Source organism: Tympanuchus pallidicinctus, unplaced genomic scaffold (genome assembly GCF_026119805.1).
Source record: "Tympanuchus pallidicinctus isolate F22 unplaced genomic scaffold, pur_lepc_1.0 scaffold18, whole genome shotgun sequence".
NCBI classification, from domain to species: Eukaryota; Metazoa; Chordata; class Aves; order Galliformes; family Phasianidae; genus Tympanuchus; species Tympanuchus pallidicinctus.
This window is the reverse complement of record NW_026294699.1, coordinates 10,439,586-10,460,777: the sequence shown is the minus strand read 5'-3', so window position 1 is coordinate 10,460,777 and position 21,192 is coordinate 10,439,586. Positions and strand designations below refer to the sequence as shown.

General features: G+C 46.8%; 2 protein-coding genes across 4 annotated transcripts; one reads left to right on the top strand and one right to left on the bottom strand.

Moving 5' to 3' along the window:
* Positions 1–2,086: 2,086 nt before the first annotated feature.
* Positions 2,087–12,639, bottom strand: COPS3 (COP9 signalosome subunit 3). 3 transcript variants are annotated; one of them, XM_052680086.1, is made up of 12 exons: positions 12,500–12,639; positions 9,850–9,979; positions 8,904–9,016; positions 8,749–8,798; positions 7,845–7,937; positions 6,945–7,124; positions 5,643–5,783; positions 4,721–4,894; positions 3,658–3,744; positions 3,353–3,466; positions 2,682–2,762; positions 2,087–2,432 (listed from the first exon to the last, which is right to left on the bottom strand). In XM_052680086.1, the coding sequence occupies exons 1-12, from the start codon at positions 12,552–12,554 to the stop codon at positions 2,379–2,381; spliced, it is 1,272 nt and encodes a 423-aa protein (XP_052536046.1). In that variant the 5' UTR covers positions 12,555–12,639; the 3' UTR covers positions 2,087–2,378. The 3 variants fall into 3 exon arrangements, with proteins under 3 accessions (XP_052536046.1, XP_052536047.1, XP_052536048.1); XM_052680087.1 differs by lacking the exon at positions 12,500–12,639 and adding an exon at positions 12,236–12,347; XM_052680088.1 differs by lacking the exon at positions 6,945–7,124.
* A 1,671-nt stretch (positions 12,640–14,310) lies between these two features.
* NT5M (5',3'-nucleotidase, mitochondrial) lies at positions 14,311–20,770 on the top strand. The gene is made up of 5 exons (XM_052680138.1): positions 14,311–14,941; positions 17,070–17,170; positions 17,557–17,617; positions 17,875–17,989; positions 18,168–20,770. Exons 1-5 carry the CDS (start codon positions 14,678–14,680, stop codon positions 18,323–18,325), a joined length of 699 nt encoding a protein of 232 aa, XP_052536098.1. The 5' UTR covers positions 14,311–14,677; the 3' UTR covers positions 18,326–20,770.
* Positions 20,771–21,192: the final 422 nt, after the last annotated feature.

Below are 21,192 nucleotides of genomic sequence, written 5' to 3'. Positions count from 1 at the left end.
TGACTTAATTTCAACAGTATCTCAAGACATGCAGACGCTAGACCTTATGCATTTAAATCAAACCATTACTTAAAAGCCCTTCCCCAAAGCACTTCTGGTGAATACTTCCTTACAGGTGGGACCTGACTTCAAATTTTCCAACAGCAACTAAGCATGTGCCTCCTTAAAAAACAGATTAAGAAAAATAGGGTAATATATCATTTGAAAATACTACATAGATCTGTCTACCATTCCTTTTGATGTGCAGTATCGATTTATTTTATCTATGTTATGAAAAAAGAAAGGAAACAGCTGCTGCTATTTACCAAGTGCATCTACTAATTTGCTTGTAATTCCACAGATATAAAGCCATTCACCAGCTCTCAGAATGTCCATGCTTACTAATAGGAACCAGCAATACGAAAGCTCAGCCACTGCAGAGAGAACATTTCTGGTTCTCCTCAGGCTTCATGAAAGCATTCTGCATGCATTCTTCTCCTGGCAGGTGAGCCTTTGGCAATGAAATGTGAGCCATCACCATTTTTGTTTACATGGCAGTTTGGGATTAGTCATTTGCAGTACTCTACTGCACACAACTGTAAACATTCCCATAACCCAGCTTTGTGCCTGAGCCCACAGCAGAGCTCATAGGCCTTTAACACTTCTACAGTACCAGAGCAAAAAGTTGCATAAGCATTTTCAGCACTGAAATCACTGCAGGATTAACTAGGGGAAAAAAAAAAAAACATTAAAAATCATAAATATATTTAATTACAAGACCAGTAAGGTGAGTTTAGGTGTAAAATTTATCTTTAAGTATGCAAGTCACTGATAGGAAGCACAAATTCTCAATGGTGAACAACTAACACTATTGACTTATGCTGTGTTCACTACTAAATTGCTACTTTATGCTTGTAAAAACTTCGTTTGCCATCTAGAGAACAACACAGTCATCTTCTAGAAAGCAAACCACTGCCACAGAGGCTCTGCTAGAATTAAGAGACCAGTTTTAAGTGAAAACCCCAACAGAGCTGCATCTGCACCGGAAGCACAAATGGGTTACTTTCAACCACAGGTGACCTCAATACACACAAGTTTAACACGGCAAGAGCCAGAAATGCTTTGCTCCCACTTTGACACCTGCCAAAAGTCGGTAGGTTAGCAGCAGCAAGCAGCTCCTACTCAGATGTTTAAGCAGGAAGCAGTAGAGGCTGAGCTTCACACATTCTGCCTTGATGACAGGTGTATGTATGCCTGATAGTAGGAGATTTGCACTGATGTGAAGTATCTCAAAGGTGTTTGAACAGTCAGAAACTTCAGATACGTGAGAGCTACAGAAAAATAAAAGTCCCATTGATTTAAGAAGTGAAACCCTTAAAGAATCAAACAAAAAATCTTTTTGTTTGAAATACTGAATTAAAACTAGATGTCATTCCAGCAAATCAGTTCCAAATAAAATTGTTTTTTATGAGTTGTATAGAGTTCCATCAAGAAGAATCATATTTAGAGACAAAGAAAGGATCGATAGCGTGGCCTTCACTTAGAACTGATTTGCACCACAGAAAAACAGCAGCGTGTTGAATACCTTCATGCTGATTGTATAGGAACAAAAATTTAAACTTCTTTCAGCGTGAACAACTTCATATCCAGCATCTTCCAGAGCACCCAGGTCTTCCAATTATCCTTGTTTAGGCCTAGTAAATTTGATCCAAGAGCAAACATTATTAGGAAGTATTTTGTACCAGAAGTTTAAAATCAAAACAGCTCTCATGTATGATTTCCCTAAAGCAACTTCTGCTTTTCAACAGTCACCTACCAAGGACTTGTCAATACCTTTCGAGAAGAACCTGGTTCTTATTTCATCAGTTGAGACAGCAGCCAACTACACTAAGTATATGCAAATTATGATGTAGAGAATTTTACTTAAGCTCCACCCCTCTCCCTCCCACCACACATATATCTGCCCTTTGAGCCAAATTTAAATACAAAAGGAACCAGTAATTATCTTGTAAATGAACCAATGCGAGTTTGCATTCTTCCCTGAATAACACTTCTTTTTTTTTTCCTGCAGAGGAGGAAAAAGGACTGCTACAGAAACACAGCAACATTCAAAACCTTTAAAACAAAAGGTAGATTATTTAATGCATTGACGATGTTAATCTGAAGATAAATAAATCCACAACAGACTTTTAAGTTTCTTTTGAGATTTCCTTTTTCTTTGCGGAGAATATTTCTGAAATTATACAGTACTGAGAGGGTGTTCTTTTATTTTCTCAATGTCCAGGTGAAAAGCAAAGCTCAGTTCTCTCTGCTCTCTTCATGGAACTCCTCAATGCCCCATTCCAGGCGTGATTCTCTTAAGCTTTTACTTGAAAGCGGAGCAGTGAGCAATATTAATTTCAGGAATAACTGGATGGTTTGGTCCCTGAGTCATCTTCTTGAGAGCCCATACTCTGAAAGATAAAGAGTTATTTCTTCAAAAACAGGTCTGAGGAATTACCTTTGAGACAGACTTTTCTTTGAAGTGAACAGGTATGGAAATTAAGTGGATATGAAGTAACATGCACTTCCTTTTTGTTTTAAAGCACCATGTTTCTGCACGTTGCACTGATGTATTATTACTAGCACTAGGAATGCAAACATTCAGTACAATGTACTCACTCAATTTCTTAAATATTCTGACAAAAGGTTAAGTCAATTACCTTCTGCACAAACTGAGGGTTCACAGTGATCTCTTGATCCATGGCTTTCAGTCGTTCATCAAGCTCTATACATTTCAGCATCTCAAAAAACAAAGAAACAACAACAACAAAACATACTAAGCTGACTTTTGTCCAGCTTGTGAAAGATCTTCTGATACTCTGTGGCTGTGCTATGGAGAACTAGCAGCCTCTGCCATCATAAAAATTCCATGTCAAAATGCTCTTTGCCTTCATCTCCTAGATGAAAGCCTCATATCACTTTTTATTCCCTTATTTTAATTAATGTCTTCCCAACAATCCTTTTTAAAGCCCCGTGAGGTCAGTGACCTCAAACTACAGGCATATCACTGTCAACCAAATCAACCCTTGAACAGTCCTTCTAATCCAGCCAGTTTCAAGAACTTCACATCATCAACATTAAGCAGTCTGTCTATTGAGATGTCTCAAGCTGACAGAAGATAAAGCAGGAAAGTCATAGCTAATTACTATCAATCTAAAACTTTTAAATGAGAAATAGTAACAATTCATAGCTCTCCATCCCCACGTGTAAGTTACCTACGCTGTCTTCTCCCAGCATCTGATTTCAGACTATTCAGTAGGAGCTAGTTATCAAAAATAACACTAGTTATTCAGTAGGCATGCCAGAAGCATTAAAACTCTTGCAGATTTACCTCCTGATCAATGTTATGAAGCATAGCTGGATTGTTATACTTCTCAGGATTATCGTGGAAACAGACCATCCCATCCTTCTGATTAATACTTGCAAAGATTTCACCATCTTCTATCTGAAATGAAAGAGTTTAAAATAAAGCATCACCAACAACAGAATTTCAGGTATCTACAACTCCTCGTGGGATTTCGTTCAACGTGAAACAGAACCATTCTTCTGCCAGTCAAACACCCACTGCCAAATGAGACAGTCTTACACTGGATCAATATTGAAGTCAGGACTATTTAGTCAAGTTGCAAGTCTTACCATGTGGAGGACGTACTTTTCTGCTTCCTGGGGCCCCGACAGCTGAACTCGACTTGCCATGTCTTGTAATGACAACGTTAAGAATGTCTGTAATTAAGAAAACGCCAAGCCACTGAAATTACACACTAAGAACTTCTCCTGCCAATCCTTCATGGCCCAACAGTCTTATTTTTGAAGTTGGATGGGATGAAACAAGCAGAACGCACAGCTGTTACTTACAAAAGCACTGTGACAGCAGTCAGCTCTTACTCCAAAGATTCTAGTTTGTTATACTGTGCATGAATGCAGGCCAAACTCACAGAGTGGTTACTTCATTTCTGCAATCGCTTTCTTCCCTTAGGAGTTGTGATCATGTCCAACCTCTTACCCACATTCAAACCTAAGTAAGGCAGCTGTCCACCCTTTGAATTTCCATCAAGAATTGCATACATTGCACTACTTCCAAAGTTACTTCTATTGCAGCAAATACTGTTTGAGCTTAAGAAAGAGAGAGCTTCCCCTGATCCCTTTTAAGGATTAATCATCTCTTCGGCCAAGGACCAGATCACTACATTGCTTCTGCATTTCTTTTAACTGACACATCCAAAATCCATGCTATTCACTCATTCTCATCTAATGAAGTAACCTATGAAGTTCAGGTTTCCTACTTTTGAGCAAAGATGGAGTTCTGGGTTATTAGTGTTCATGACCTTTCTGATTATGTACTAAATGACCATGGGCTAAGCTCTCTCATTCCCTGTAGCAAAACCATTGAATTAGATCAGAGCATTGCCACAGACAGTAAGGTCTGGAAGCTTCTGTGTAAAAAGCAAGCAGGTAAGCAGGCATATAGCTGGATACCACCATCCATGGCTGTGCACAAACCCCTCTGATAGACACTGACTGAATCACCTTTGCACTAATGTTCAAGTAGCTAACTGAATTGGTTTTCTACCTAAAGCATCGGAAAGTCTCAGAATGGTACTTCACACACATGAATCTGTTTGTTTCCCTGCGACATGACTATGTTATCATTTTGCACTTATGTGAATAAATTTCAACCTGCGTATCTTACCCATCTTACCTTGGTTAGCCTCTGAATATTCTTTTTGTAGAGAGATGACAAGCATTGCTTAACCAGCCCCATATTGTTATCCCTTGTGAATGTTTCACTGTGTTTGTTCACCAGATTTCGAAGCTCCGAGGGTTTATTGGTAGAATAAACTTGTGCTAATTCATGGTAAGCATTGCTGAGGGGCTGCAATTAGAAAAATGAGAGCTCTTCTTAAAGAACATGGTGCTCAACTAGCCTCACGAATTCAAGTCACTACTTCAACATAAGCCATGCAGGCAAAAAGAAATTAAAGTAGCTCAAGTGCCTCTTAAAATCTAGGTGATGCCCATGCAGGTCCAGGGCAACAACAGATCCTTGTCCAGTCAACTGTATTAAAGCAGTGTAAGATCTAATCAGCTCTGTTCAAGGACCAGCATACAACAATCTTAGTTATTAAAAAAGCAGGAAAAGAGCCTTTGGTTGACTATCAGATGACAAAAGCTGAGTCTAAGCTCAACAGCACTGCTTTCACAGTTTATTCATAATATCTCTTCTAATACCTAAGACACTGTCAGCCCTGATCCCTGTGAATCACAGCATGGACAACACAATCATATATGCATCATATATTCATACTGAATGCCAAGTGAAACTTGTCAACTTTGAGTTCTGAAGTAAAGGTTATCAAGGGATGTGCAATATCAGTGAGGAGAACACTGCTAATTACAAAGTCCTATTCAACTCAAAAGACTTTTTTTTAAAACAAAAAAAGATGAAGATCCTTATTTCCCATACAAACAACATCATTTATAATCTTTAGCCACAGTAGACTCGAAAAACAAGAATGTGCAACACTGAACAGCATCACCAAATGAGGGTAGGAAAATGCCTGCAATACGATTTTTATTATCCATGCCCTGTTCTGTGATTTAGCTGCTTTTGCAAGACTTACCTTAATGAACCTACCAACTATCTGGGAAGTATATTTTGGTAGCTGTTGAACTTTGCCAAGTAGTATCAAAGAAACTAGAATATACTTTTTATAAGATTCCAACATAATATGACTAACTGCCATGGCTGGAGTAGTTATTGCCTAAGCGAGAGAAAAAGACATGAATCAAGTTTAATATTTCATTGGTAACTTGCAATAGCTACACTACCAACATCTCAGTTTAAAACTGTACACACAAAGGATGCAGTGACGTGTTAGATTCACTTTTGAGCATTACAGCTTAACTTCTATCAAAGGTAAATATCTGAAAACATCCTAAAAAAGTTCTACATGAACTACTCAAAACATCACATATTACAGTAATGCCTAACTTAAAAAACCCTGTTAAGATCAAAGCCCCTTTGTTTGATACGTATCTGAAGTTGTACTGTAAATCGCCAGTGGTGCCTGTTACAAGGAATGATTACACAGTCCCTGTGAAAGCTGAATTTACACACATCCTCATAATATCCCTACGAAATCTTTCTATTATGCAACCTCTTATTTAACCATGATGAAAGAGGCTTGCAGAATAGCAAGAAGGGATTTTAGTTCACCCCAATGCTGCTACTCAACAGCTCACCCTTGCTTACAGAAAAGCGCTGCACCGGTTTATTTTGCACATTTGACAGAAGCTTTTCTTCGCTGAGTTTTCCGAATTCTGTCATTCTCTCTTCTTTCATAGAAGAAAGTAGAGCAGCCATTATTATAATAGGCATGAAGTGTAACTTCCATCAGAAATTTGGCAAAGGTCAGAAGCAAAGCCGCAGTGCTCTTTGAAAATCACAGTTCTGAGCACCGGCCTGTTTCTGTGTGAGCACTTGAAAATATTTATAGCGAGATAAATTTAACATCAGCCTTTGAGTTGCATAGCTTTATGGTGCATCAGTTGCTTGGCTGGGACTTTCCAAGAAGATAACACTTCTAAATTCAGTTTGTTACTTCACTCTGTGCACCAAGAGTATCATTTAGTCTGGGCTCCTCATGATACAGCTGATAAACAAAAATGAACCCCAAGCAGTTTTTATGCACAGCATAGAAAAGCAAACCCAGTGTGAACGATGAACAGAAGCACAGACCTGTTAACAGAACTGCATCCTAAAGGTTAAGAACAAAAATAATCAGACTGCTTGTACTTGACACCGGGTGCACAGCTTTCTGTTTGAATTTGAAGCTGACTCACTATCTCAGTTGGTGTCACACGTCCCACTTTTGCTTTTCAATTCACCACAATTCAGACTGATGAGTTTTAATTAAAGTTACCTGTTCATAGAAGTAGAGTGCTCTTTCAAAGTTCTTTAGCCCAGTGTATATCATCCCACCATAGTAGTAATAACATAAAAAGTGCTTTGCATCGTATGCCCCATTCTCTTTACAAATATCCATCATGTCCACATCTAGATATGGGAGGGCAGGTTTAAAGCATTTTGCTAACAAACAGAGCTACAAGAAAACAAATCAAGTGTTTATAAATTAGCTATTTTAAATATCCACGAAGATGACACTGAAATACAATGCATTTAGTAGTATTTAATATAACCTCACTCCTCTGAGAGTTCAAAAACAGTGTATGTCACAGCAGAGGCATAACACACATCATACATTGTATTGTGGTGTTTGGAAAAGCACAGATTGTGAACTTTTAGAAATCATTTGAATCCTAAAGAAATCAGACCAGCCAATAAAGCAGCCTGAAACTCCAGGCCTTCCAGACTACTGTGCTGGCAGCACTCAATACTGCACTAAACATTCTCATCCAACTCTTAAGTCCCAGGAGCCAAGAATGAGACAGAAGTGCAAATCCAGGCCAAAGACATGGAGACAAGCATGCCTTTTGTCAAACCCGAGCAAACAGTATTTGGCCAGAACACTTAACACTGTCTAAGAGAAGCTGTGCACGACTTCCAGCCCAGAGAGAAGGGCTTTCAGAAGTCATGAACAAAATCAAAGACCTGGGGACATGTGCTGAACATTTAGCAGGAAGAGAAGGGAGTTTTATTTCAGTATGCCATATTGCTGACTACTGGAAAAGAATTAAAAAACAAAATCAAAAACCCCAAGGCCACAATTCAAAGCTTTCTTTACGCTGCAATACGTGGATGTGCATTTCTCAAACAGCTGTAGGGAATCTACCAGCTTTCACTCTCAGAATCAAGACCTTACCTGGCAGAGATCTGCATGTATTGAGGTCAGCTGGTTTGTGTTCATCTGCATCTTGTCTATGGCTTGTCTGAGAATGCTAATTCCTCGCAGGGGCTGTCAGAAATTACATCTCTTTCAGATAATTTCTCATAGATGGCAGCACATTGGATCTTATGTTGACACTTACAAATGAAAAATAACACTAATTGACAGGTTCCATTAAGTAATAATTAACTTGTGGTTCCCTTTTTGTAGGATATTGCAGTCACTCAGAAAATAACATGAGCCTACAGTATATAAACTCCCTGATAAACTAAACAAAGTCACCCATTCTGCTTCACAGAGACAAGTTCACCAGGAAAACAGTAAGTTGTACTGAGTAAACCTGCTCTTGACTCCATGACTACATCTAAATTCCTAGTAAATAAAGGAAAGGCTCCTGCTTCACTCAGTCCTGATTTGATCTCTTATTTCAAGCTAGATTTAACTTACTTTTTCAGGGCATTTTCAGTATCTTATCCCTAAAAACAAACATCCCCTACATTTTAAGGCATTTCATTAAGCACGCTGCATTAGACTGGTGAGAGCAACACTGAAATCTCTCTGACTCATTGGCTCTGTCAGTTTGGGCAGCTCTCCCCTCCTCACACACACCATAACACCTGGTACACCTGACTTCCTGGTTTGTGTGTGAGAGCAAGGTTTTAGCTAATTCCCTCCCCCAAATTTTAATGCCTATTTTCCTTAAGGAGGTTTTAAAATCTTCTTTTAGGTTCGTTACTGCTCAGTAGACTTAACATACGTAAGGAGCCACACAAAAATACTTCACATGAAATTAGCAGTAAATCTTTATGAAGCAAGTAACGTCCCTCTTAAGAGCCTGGCTTTGTAGGTTCCTTATTTGTATTAGCTGATACTTGCTCACCTGTTTTCTCTCCACAAGGGCATTTGTTAACTGGTGGCACAGGCCAGCAACTAAACAGAGAAAAACAAAATAATTCAGTAAAAAAAATAAAATCAACAATACCAAACTATATCAATACACACAAAGTTTTTCTGTAAAGTGCTGAATTAACTTACAAGTGTCTGTTGCATATCTGATGTGTTCCCCATTACAAGTACTGATGAAGAGCTGCACCTGTGAGAATAACGTTTCGAAGTCGGGGATGCTGGGCATAGAAAACTTCACAAACCTAAAACAAGACCCCAAAAAGAGTTTAACACACAACAGTAAGAGATTAATTAAAGAAAAAAAGTTTTATCTTCATCAGTCTCTACAGATACAGGCAGCTGCTTGCAAGAAGTGCCAAAGTGGTCCTGACAGATGGCATATGATTTCCCCAGGAACTGCACAGCACTTGGAAGTACACTTTCACAGTCCTACTATGAATCTGGTGACAAACTAGTTTGGAACTAACTATGGCCAACAAAGATCACTTTATCTGCTACAATTATAATCACAATAAATTGCTAGCAGTGAAATTTTTATACTAAACCACAGAACTTCTCCAGACACCTGCTTGAATGCGTCACAGATTTTTCAACTATTAAATGATCAGACTTGTCTGTCTTGCTAAGAGCTTCATTTTCAGCTTCTCTCCATCCCTGCAGGCTCCTCAGTACCCTACAGGCTGCAGCTGCACACTGCTTCTGTTATGATTACACTGAGTGCAATGAGAACTCTGCACATGGCTTCATGCTTACAGTTTGGCTCACTCGTGTCCTGCCAATTAAAAGTTTTTGCTGAACTGATAGGTAAAAACACTCATACAGACATAAACAACACAACCAGATACAGCCTTAAGGAAAACAAACCTCCATTTGGCAGTAATGACAGTTCAAGGCTCCAGATTTTTTTCTGCTGAAAGCAGGAATTTGCTTTAACATTTCTTCTAATAAAAGGTCACCAAAGGAAACTAAGCACTACTCCACAACAGACTGAAGATACTTGTGTCTGGCTGGCAATCCAGCATGTAGCTTGAAATTCTGATGCTAGAATGCTTAATTAAAAGAAGGCCACACTTACAAGACAGCAAGAACTCCTAACGAGTGTTCCTGCACATCCAGGGCACCAAGCACTGTATCCAGATGGGAGAGGTTTTTCGCTAGCAGTTCTCCGCTTTTATTGATCAGCTCACAAAGCTGGGTCATTTGCCCTGAAATAAAAAGCATCCTTGTTAGACCCCACTTAGAAATCACACACGCATTCCCACGCTTCATTACAACTTGATTCCCTATTAAAAAAATAATTCAGGAAGTCAGGAAAACGTAGCATCACCCAGCCAATTTCCTGCTCTGCAGTACGTGAGGCATCAGTTCTCACAAAATAAGTGACAGGTAAACTTCTGACCGCTGGGACAGCAAAGGGAGCACGAGCAGCAGCATCAATCCACCTCACCACAGAGGGCTTCAGGATCCCATAGCAACAACCAGCTCTGCTTGAGCCAAGTCTCCCAGACTCCAGCAAGTTTTTGCAATGCCAAATTCTCTCTAACACGAACAGAATTTACCTCCACCTGTGCCTTCCAGTCGTTAAAAGCAAAAACATATCTACCAAGAACAGCATCCTCCCCTTTCTGAAATAATAATGAAACCACCTCCATACCAATGCTCCTTAGCATTCCCCAAGTGCCTTATTCACTTCTCTGGGCTGCTCATTATTAATTTCAAAAACCCTGCAACTGAACACCTCCAATAATGGGGTTTTTAAAATCTGTTCTTAACTTTACTTCATATAATTATTACTACAGCATTGTTCTATTCATTGTGAACTATAAACACAGCATGAAATGTGTCTATTTTGAATTAGGAAGGTATGGTAAGCCCTCACAAATAAAGCAGTGACTTCCCTCTTTATTATAACAAACTGCTTTCAAAACCCTTTTTTTTTTTTTCCTCCTTCAAAACTACAGGAATTAAAACCACATCTTTCTGAAGCAGAGGATTGTTTCAGTGTTCAATCCTTGTTGATTATAGGAAAAAAAAGCAGAGGTCCTTTCACCCTTTACAGAAGTCTTCATGACCTGAAGAATAGTGCCCCCATTCATAGAGATTTACACCATTCTCAAATTTCTTGGCCTTTTCCTTTGAAAACAAAGACGAAACCGGGGAGCCTTACCAATGAAATGCTAACACTGAAGTAAAAAGAGGGATCAAAAGGTCAATATGTGGGACCACAGACCAGGAACCCCAGACACCCATCCTCATAACATCTCTGCCCATCCAGATTGCAAACTCCCAAGACAAGCAAGGAGAGAAACAGGGCCTGTAAAATCTCATTTGGCAATGATATTCAAGCACTGCAAAAGGTCAGTTCTGATGCCCTCCCCAACAGACAAATCCTCCCATTCTACAGCCTTCACCCAGCATCCTCTCCCCATAAAAAACAAACAAACAAGAACCAAAACCACAAAGAAGAAAAAAAAAAAATCCAACCAACCCCAAATATGCTACATATTAACAGCATGCAAGTGGAAGACCCACACAAGGCATGTCATCCCCTGTGCAGTTTAGCACTGACAGCCCGGGACCACAAGTACACCTGATTCTCCCACTGCAGTCTGTGGTGCCTGCACTCACTCCTCACAGACAGCACCTATCTGGCAGTCCCCAATGGCAGAACTTCCACGAAGGCAGCCAGCTTTCCCCTAGAATAGCGTTCACCTTCAAAACTATGAAAACTAACTTGCCAGCTAAACTAAACCACACAAAAAATCTTCTGTAGTCTGCTAAGTACCTGCATCTTGCATAGGTACAAACTGTTTCCAGCATCTGCTATCCTCAGTAAAAATGCTACAAATTTAGTAAATTAAAACCAAAGCATGACAGAATCTACACCCCACCCAAAAGTAACTGCCAGAGATAAAGCCTGAGGGCTGCAGAGGAAAGCATGAATTTCTGATCGCTTACAGAGTGCAAACATCCACGGAACAGTAGGATTTGGGAGGGTCCTCTGGGGACTCCCAAGTTCAATCCCCCTTAAGGCAGGTTGTACAGGAAGGTGTCCAGTTGGGGTCTGAGTATCTCCAGAGGAGACTCCACCACCCCTGGTCAGCCTGTTCCAGTGCTCTGCCACCCTGACACTGAAGAAGTTCTTAGGGAGCATCCCCACAGAAAGTTCAAGAAGTACAAGACACCCGCATGTGGGATAATGAGAAGCTTGGCAATAAAACAGTTTACACAGAAGTATTAAAACACCTCCTGAGTGCTGTGTAATGACAACCACGAGGCAGCCTCAGGCCTCTCCCCTTTTCCCCCGAGATACATCAGACATCCCAACAGCACTGACAGCTCCTCAGAGCCCCAAATCGGGAAGGCAGAGCTTTCACCCCCACGAGCCAGCACTTCTGAAACGCATTCATGCCCCACTTCCCTGAAGCCCCCCCATTTCCCACTCCCTTCCCAAGGCTCACGCTCCATCCCAGCCGCTCCTCGCGGGGTCGAAGCCCTCCCGGGACCCCCGACGGGGAAACGAAGGCCTCACCGGAGCCACAAGGAGGGCTCCCGGCACGCTCGGAGAGTCAGAGCTCCGCACCGCAGGGTCCAACCACCGTCCGAGATAAAGCCACGAGAGACCCGGGCCCCGACCCGCTCCCAACGTACACACGGGGCCCGGCGGGCCGCACCGGCCGCCGCTTCCCGCTCGGCCCCACCCGCGGTTCGCACCCGGCGGTCACCTTGGGCCGAGAGCTGCCGGACGCTGTTAACGAACTGCTCCAGCGCCGACGCCATCTTGGCGGCTGGCGGCGCGGCCGCGCGCGCTACGGGAGGGGCGGGGCGGGCGGCTGCGAGGGGGGAGGGAGGGAAGGGGCGGCGCGGGCCGGAGCGGCGGAGGGAAGCGGGAAGGAGGCTCCGCCACGGGCGCCGCCGCCACCGGCCAATCAGCGGCCTCTGCGGGAGTCGCGCGACGCCCGCCGCCGCGCGTCACTTCCGCTGTCTCGCGAGAGCAGAAGCCTCTCCCCCCCGCCCGTCGCGGTTGCCGGGGTAACCGCGGCCCAGCCGGAAGCACCACCCCCGCGCGCACGCCGGACGCGGGAGGCCATCTTAGCGCGAGAAGTCGTGACTCAGCAGGGCCGCCGGGCGGGCGGGTGACGTTGCAGTGACGTCACCGGCCCTTCTGTGTCAGCGCTCCTCAGCGGCGGGCTGCTGTCACGCTCGGTCTGCTCTTGGCACAGGCCTGCTGCGGCGAGGGGCTCGGCGCGGCCCCAGCCCCAACGGCAAGCCCCTTCTGTCGGGGCAGCGTGCGTTGAACACCTGCGGCTCGGATCTGCGCAGTCAGATCTGAGGCTCTGACGGCACGGCTTTGGTCGGAACGGCCCTTAAGGACAGGAGCGGGGCTGTGCCTTTCCTGCCGCGGTGCGGTGGCTCAGCTCGGTGAGCGCTGTCTGATGAGGTGCAAATAGCGCTCCTGAACATCAGGGGACAGATTCGTTCCCCTGGTGCCGGGTAGCAGTGATGTTCATTCGGTTTGTATAAGCTGAGCTGCTGGGGCTGCCAGGCGTCCCGTGAGCAAAACTTTGTGCTTGTCGATGAGAGACAAATACGTGCTCGGAGAAGTGCACTGAAATCCCGTTCGTTGTGAGAAGTAAAACATGTTCTTACCCGCTTGAAACTGCACGTTTTCCCTGTTCAGTTTGATCAGGAATTCTGTCCCTCTGCACACTCGCTGACCCTTATTGGCTGTGCACAACTCACTGCCCTTTCTACGCAACAAGGACAGCGTGCCCCGCTAGAAATTATTCGGAAATTGGAAGACGAAATATTTTGGTTCTGCTAAGCTGAATCATTGCTGTCGGACAAAATCTTTTCATTCCCAACTCAGCAGCTGCCTAATCCTGTTAGTCACACTCTTGATGCCTCCCTGCTCTTTATAGCAGCTGAAATCCCCCAAGCGCTTTCTGGCCGTGGTGATCTCTGGTCCTGTGTCAGAATATGCAGCCCTTCCTGCACGCTGTTTCTATGTCAGCGCTTTGTTCTGACAACTTGAGTCCCTCCTTTGCACGGTCGGATGTTTCCCAGCACTGTCTAAAGAGTTCTTCTGTGTCCAGGTATCTTCTTTTAAACCTTCACATCACACGGAGCTGTCACAGCAGGTGACACCCTGGGCAAAGTCTAACTCTTCCCGCGAATTGGTTCAAAGCACATTAAGGTTTTGCTGCAGAAAAACACTGCATGCGTTACATCTGCACCCGTGTCTCCTGCACGCACCCCAAAACACGGTGGTAAAGGCAGCAGGGAGTCAGCAACGATGCTATTGCCGACCTCGGGGACCGCAGGACGAGCCGCACCACGGCGGGTGGGCAGCAGCCCGAGCCCCGCAGCCCCCCGGCACCGCGGGGAAGGGGAGGGAGCGCGGCTGCAGCCGGCTTAAAGCGGCTCGGAATGACGGCCGAGCCGAGCTTTGCAAGGCGCTTGTGCCGCTTTAAGGCGGTGCCGCCGTTCCGGACTCGCTCAGGCACCGGGAAGAGGAACTGGGTTTTTGCACTGCCGGGTCGGGGCTAGCGCTCCGCAGTGCCCCGGCCCGCGGCTTCCCGGGCCCGCAGCGCTCCGCTCGGTGCTTGCTGCATGGGAGGGATGGGTGGGGAGGAGCTGGGGCGAGGAAGAGCCTCTGCACCCCATTGCCTCCCTCCCGCATCCCCTCCTCACCCCCTTTGCATCCCCACATCCCTTCTGCACCCCTTTTGCTTCCTCTCCTCAGCCCCTTTACGCCGGATTGCAACCCCCGTGCTTTTCCCTACTGCAGCTGCAAGGGGACTTGCTTGCAAGAGCTGTCTGCTTGCAGAGTGCGTGCTTGAAATAACCTCCTCCTCTTCTCCTTCTCCTCAAAAAAAGGACGCCCCGAGCCCCTCTCTGCCATGATTTTGCTGAGCAGCATCTTGCACCTGCGGCCCCGGCACTGCGGTCCCTTGGCAGGGCTGGGCAGGGGATCCGGCCCCACAGCGGGGTCCCGCAGGGCGCTGCGCGTGCTGGTGGACATGGATGGGGTCCTGGCCGACTTCGAGGGAGGATTCCTCAAGAAGTTCAGGGCCAGGTATCCCGACAAGCCCTACATTGCCCTGGAGGACCGGAGGGGCTTCTGGGTGTCGGAGCAATACGGGCGCCTGGCAGCTGAGCTGAGCGTGAGTCTGTGCGTCCCCTTGTGACCCGTGCAGGGCTGCGGTTCGCTTGTGGGTGCAGGGAGGGTGATGAGTAACACCCAAACTTAGGGACATGTCTGCATGCAGCAGTGCTTTGTGTCCCCGAAATCCAGCACTTTTAATGCACATCTCCTTTCCCTGCGTGTGTGGATGGAGATGGATACAAGGACTACAGTGGTGTGGTGCCTGCGAGAAGGGGGGCGTGCATGGGGCTCAGGCTCTCCCATTGGCAAAGTCCTAAGCAGCTTGAAGTGCTGAAGGGTTGATGGGTGCTCTGTAGTTGGGGTGGGTGGGAGGGAAATAAGGCATCATCCACGCAGTAATGTGGATGATAAAGATGAGACAGACGTACTGCATTATGACACTTTTTAGTTTTCTGAATCTAAACTTGTTTGAATGTATTAAATGAGATAAGGCCATGTCTGCACAGTCGTGTAAAACCTCCATATCTTGGGCTGAAATAGCAGATCTCCTAGAGACCAGCCCTGGGGCAGCTCTGCTTCCGTCTTGCTCCCAGATCAGGGGTAAGAAGAGCAGAAGCTGCTCTGTGGCTGCAGGAGCATGGCATGTTCCAGCCCCCTTCATTGGTGAGCGCCATCAGAGGAGACTGGGAAACAGGATGAAAAGAGCCCAAACAAATGGAGAACAGCAGCATATAGCGCATAGAGCATGGAAGGGTGGGGAGTTCTGGGTGAAATTGTTCATTGGGAGAGAGAAGCAGCAGAAAATTGGGGTGGAAGTTTTCAGAAGGGCCCATCCTGCTTGGTGCAAGGTGGGATCTCCAGGTTGGGGAACTTCTTCTGCACTGCCATGCTGCAGGGAGTTACTCTGGCTGTAAGAGCTGAGCGGGTTTTTTCATCAGCGTGGGCTCAGTTCTTCCCCCATCAAGCTTGATTGCAAAATGCTTTTTGACATAAGTGGAAGCAGAATAGCTGTGGAAGTCATTGCTGTAAGAAAACACTTCAGTGCAGTTTGAAGTGCTTTGCTGCATCAGGCCACATCTCTCAGATGTCTCTTGTGCAGCTACATTCAGTTCCGTAGAAATAAAACATTGCCCACTAATGTGAGGCAGAGCAACTGGAGTCTGAATGTCTGCCTGGACCATTGGCGAGCTGCTAGGCTGTTGGTTTTAGTTCAGGAATTTAAGTTCCTTTTCTCCCTGTTTCCTCTCCCCAAATATAGCAGCAGAGGTGCTCAGAGTCAAGACCAATCCTTCAGAGCAGGGCTCACGTCTTCTCCCAGCTGCTCAGCTGCATTTTAACTCTGGGACATGGCTGCTTTCTGGGCATGCACTCATGCTGTTCCCAGGCTCTCCTCCACAAGGCCCCCATGTCTGCAAAATAACTGCTTTTCTTGGCAGCTGCCAGGCTGCTTCCTATTTGAGGGAGCTCTGGATGCTGTTCCTCAGAGCTGTGCAGCAGGCTCTGCTTTTCCCAAGGCTTCATTCCTTGTGGTGTCTCTTTGCTCCGCTCTCCCTTTGGACCAGACCACTACAACATGGCCGCAGATCTGGATGTTATGTCTTTCAAAAACCATTGCCTGGTGTTGTTCTATTTGCCTGGGCATCTCTGAGGAAGACTATATGCATTCATTCTGGCATGTAATGCTTCCTAGAATACACTGTCTCCTATGAGAACAGCCTGGCTGATATCTTAAGTGATCTAATGGAGATAAATAGGGCAGAGAGCATCTTGACTTGAACTACATCACACTGCAGCGCAGGAACCTGCCCACTTCAGATGGATCCACATGGCACTGCTCCTCCAGACACAGACCTGAAATTCAGTTTGGTGCTGAATATTCTGTGCTTTGAAGCAGCTTTCTCCCCACATGTCGGGCTGCACAGGCAAAACTAAGCCTCCAACCTAAAGTGTACAGGGCAGATGCAGATCACCAAGAGGGGACCAGAACCAACTCTACCCCATCTAGCTGTAGATGTCCCTGTTAATTGCAGGGGATTTGGGTTGGATGACTGTTAAGGGTCTTTTTCAACTCAAACCATTCTATAACTATGATCTTTCTCACTGCTTCCATCTGTGGAAAATGCGCTCATGCAGAGGAGGGAGCACCAAGAAGTCCTGTGCAGTAACAGCTCTCTTCCTTCTCACAGGAGAAAGCTATCAGCATCTGGGAATCCAAGAACTTCTTCATTGAGCTGGACCCGCTCCCTGGCGCTGTGGAAGCTGTGAAGCAAATGTCAAATTTGGCAGAGTGAGTAGGAACCTTCCATGGTATTTGGGGTTGGTGGGGGAGCAGCACTGGCTTTGCAGGCTGATCTGCCTCCTGGCAGCAGTGCTCAGTGCAGTGTCAGTGTTGGGAGTGCTGGGCCTGGGAGGAGGAAGCAGAAGGCTTGCTGCAAATCAGCCACGTGCATCCCCTTCTCTTCAGCTCTCTGCTCCCAGCAAGGGAAACAAGAAGGAGAATGTCCTTGTGAGTGAGGGTGCACATCCTGAGAGTGGGATCTTATGGGTTGACAGCTTAAATCCCCCTGGTCTGTGTGTGGGGGCTGCTTTGATGCCAGGCTGGACGTGCAGGGACAGCTCGGGGGGGCAGGCTTTGGCCTCCTAGTGACACTGTCCCTCTTTCTCTCTTGGCAGCACTGACGTGTTCATCTGCACAAGCCCTATCAAGAAGTACCGTTATTGCCCGTATGAGAAGGTGAGCAGGGCTGAAATTTGGCTCCCCCAGCTGTGACCCAGCCGTGACATTTCCTGCTCCATCAGAATTATTCCCAAGCACCTTTGTAGTGCTTTCTGTGCTCTGCCAAATGCATGCACTTGGCCTTAACATTACATATGATGCCAGAACCTGCCTACATGTAAAAAAGCTTGTTCTCCAGCAGCATCCTTCCCACTGCTGAACCATCTGTGGAGGTGCCAGGGCTGCCCGTGCTCACTGCTCCCTTTGCCTTGCAGTATGCCTGGGTGGAGAAGCACTTTGGCCCTGAGTTTCTGGAGCAGATCGTTCTGACACGGGATAAGACAGTGGTTTCTGCTGACCTGCTCATCGATGACAGACCTGATATAACTGGTAAGGGCACAATGGGGCAGCAGGACTGAGCATGTATGGGTGGAATCAGAAGTGATGGGTGCTTGTTCCTGCCCTGCTGATGATGCTCTTGTTAGGGGGATGTGTCTGCAGGCTGCAATGTGCAAGGAGCGCCTCGCAGTGGGAGAACTCATCAATCTGGCCTCTCCTTGCTTTGCAGGGGCCGAGGTGAACCCCAGCTGGGAGCACGTACTCTTCACTGCCTGCCACAACAAGCATCTGCAGCTGGAGCCGCCCAGGCGCCGGTTGCAGTCCTGGTCTGATGACTGGAGAGCCATTCTGGACAGCAAACGGCTGCTGCTGGGCCACGTGGCCTAAACCCTTGCCTCTATCCTGGCCTCCATCCCAGCTGCCTGCTCATCTCCTCATGGAGGCAGACACCATGGGCAGGTAGACATTCAGATGGTCAGACACGTATGGGGTGGGAAAGGAAGGGTACCTTGGACTTCAGCCTGGCTGCCCTCTGTGCCATGTTGGACCCCCAGTGTCATCTTCCCCCTCTGGCACAGCGCAGCCATCCCTCTGTCCCTCCATAGTGGAGTCATGCCATGATGGATTTGTCCTCCTGCTGCCATGAATGATCTGCATCCATCCCATCACTGAGGAGCTGCTGCAGCTGCGAGAAACTCTGGTGCTGATTCAGGAAAGAAGGAGCAGACATTTCATTAGCCAGGAGCTGTAAGAAACTCAGCGAGCCTTCGCTGGTGGTGATCCATGGATTTCAAAGCCAGGGGCTGTGCATGTGATGGCTACATGGTCCGTGCCCCATCGCTCTCCTCATCATGTCCAGAATGAGCTTGACAGGAGAGCTCTGGGTGTGCATCCATCCAGAAATGGATCAGCCCTGGCTGGTACCAACTGCTGGGCTTGGGCAGTGGGACAGTCAATGCACCAAGCATCCTAAAGCCATTGATGCAGAGCTGCATGGGAAAACATAAAACATGAGGTGGTGGAGAAGGTATAGCATCGCAGAGAAGGTGGCAGAGCACCATGGGGTTGGGCAGGGAGCAGGGTGAGGCCATCATGCTGCTGCCTGCTTGGGATGTGGCACCTCCCAGCTCCCTGAGCCTGCCCCTTCCCTCAAACAACAGCAACCTTGCACATGGCTGCTGCTGCTTCTCCTGGCTCTGTGGGAAGAGATGTCATGATGCAGATCTCTCTGGTTGTGCAGCTGTCACTGCATGCTGCAGGGTCTGCCCACACCATTTGAGATCCCACCACTGTTCCCTCTGTCCTGCCCAAAGACTTGCTGACCACAGGGGTGAAGTTCTCCGCTGAGATGTGTGGCCATGGTTGGTCATCCTCTGTGCTGCTTGCCTTGCACCTTTATCTTTCCTCTCCTCTCTCATCCCCATCAGCACAAAGCAATCTGAGCCCAGAGCCACATAGCCAACAAACAACAAATTTCAGCAGCAGCAGTCTGTCCCACCGTGTGTGGGACCTGGAGGGGCTCTTGAAGTCGATGCTTCAAATCTGTGCCTTCCCAAGCTGCTGTAGGACCAGGAGTGAAACCCGAATTGCCTCGGGTCTTTCCAAAAGCAGCCCTGTCTGTTGGGATGGGGCCATTGTGTCCAGTCTGCATGGTTTGTGAGTGATATCCACAATGATTTTGAGTTTTTCCCGTTCAAACCACTGTGTGCTTCAGGCATGGTTCGGGCTGTGCCGCCACCTGAGGTGCAGCTCTGCTAAGCATCATGCACAGCATTGTATAGGCTGTGAGTTGATTTTTTGCCCACTGATACCATGAGCTGCCCAAGCTCTCCGGAGTGCTCTCCCAGCCCATCCTTGAGCTGAAATAAGCTGGCACATTACTGTGGTTGCCCAAATCCAGCCATTGGGCAGATCCCAGGGACATAGCTTTCCGGACCCAGCATCCCCTTGGTGGGATGTGTGATGCTGGAGAGGCCACAGGGGTTCACAGCAAATGAAGACAGAGCTGGAGTGTCTCCTGTGTCAGGCTCCACCTGCACACATAGAAATCCCATGTGGATTGCTGTCCTACTGCATCCACCTTGTTCAGGGCTGTGATGCAGTTCTCCATCACAGTGTGCTCCTTTCAGTGCTCAGATGGGCTATGCAGAGCTTTTATTTTCAAACACCCATCTATAAAACAGAGGCTGGTGAGGAGCACTGCAATAGACATCAAGTTTTGCTGGCATCTGGCTTCCCAAAAAGCAGAGTTTGGGTTTTGCAGTTTCCCACCTGTGGTTCTGCCTTTGGCATAGGGATGGGAGCATTCTCCAGGTAGCACGTGCCTCATCCTGGGCTCCCCTCCAGGCACAGAGGAAGCAAACATTGGTGCTGGGAATTGTTTTTTTCCCTATATTTTCACTGCCCCGTGCAGCTTTAAGGACAGTTTGATTTTTCTCTTCCAGTTCAGACCACTGGGTTAGATGGTTGAAAGCACTCAGAGATTACGTTTGTGGTTCACTGGTGAGTCCAATCCTGCCACAGCTTGAATCCTGCCTAGATGCAGTGGCAAGGAAAAATGTGGTACAGCTCATACCTGAGATGCGCATTTCTGAGCCCAAGGGGTAGCACGGGTCGGACCCTCTCCCCCCAATACTGGGGGAAGAATGGAGCATTTGCACCAGGACTGGGATGTGCATTCCCTGTGTGTCCCTGGCACTCACAGGGTTAACCAAAGAGCTTAGATTTGGGGCTTTTCCTCTCTGTTGAGCATGAAAGTGGCTACGAAGAGATGCATGTTCCCATTGCCGCACCGCGAAGGAGACGCACAATAAACCTCTCTGTGCCACAGCCTCAGCCTCTCTCTGTGGGCTCAGTGGACTCAGGGGGCATGCGGCTGCTGTGGGGGCCTGGGGAGAACCCATGATGGGATTGGGACACCCAGGGGCATCTATTTGCTCCTGGTGAGTTTGGGCAGCGCAGCCTGGACCAGGTGTGTGTCCCTCAAAAGCCACTATGGGGCCAAAAATCTTGCTGGAGTTTGGACAACAGCTCCTGGTTTGTGGGGCAGCCTGCAAAGCCCCACTGTGAGCACTGGATCCTGATATCAGCCCTCAGCCCACACGAAGGATGCTGGAAGCAAGGAAAGCACCTCTCACATGTCAGCACTAAGGGCTGATTTTGACATTGCTCAAAAGCTACGGGCAGCGAGGCCAATCCCATTACCTGGGTGCAGGCACCCCTCGTAAAGTCACCACCCCCATTCCAACCCATTT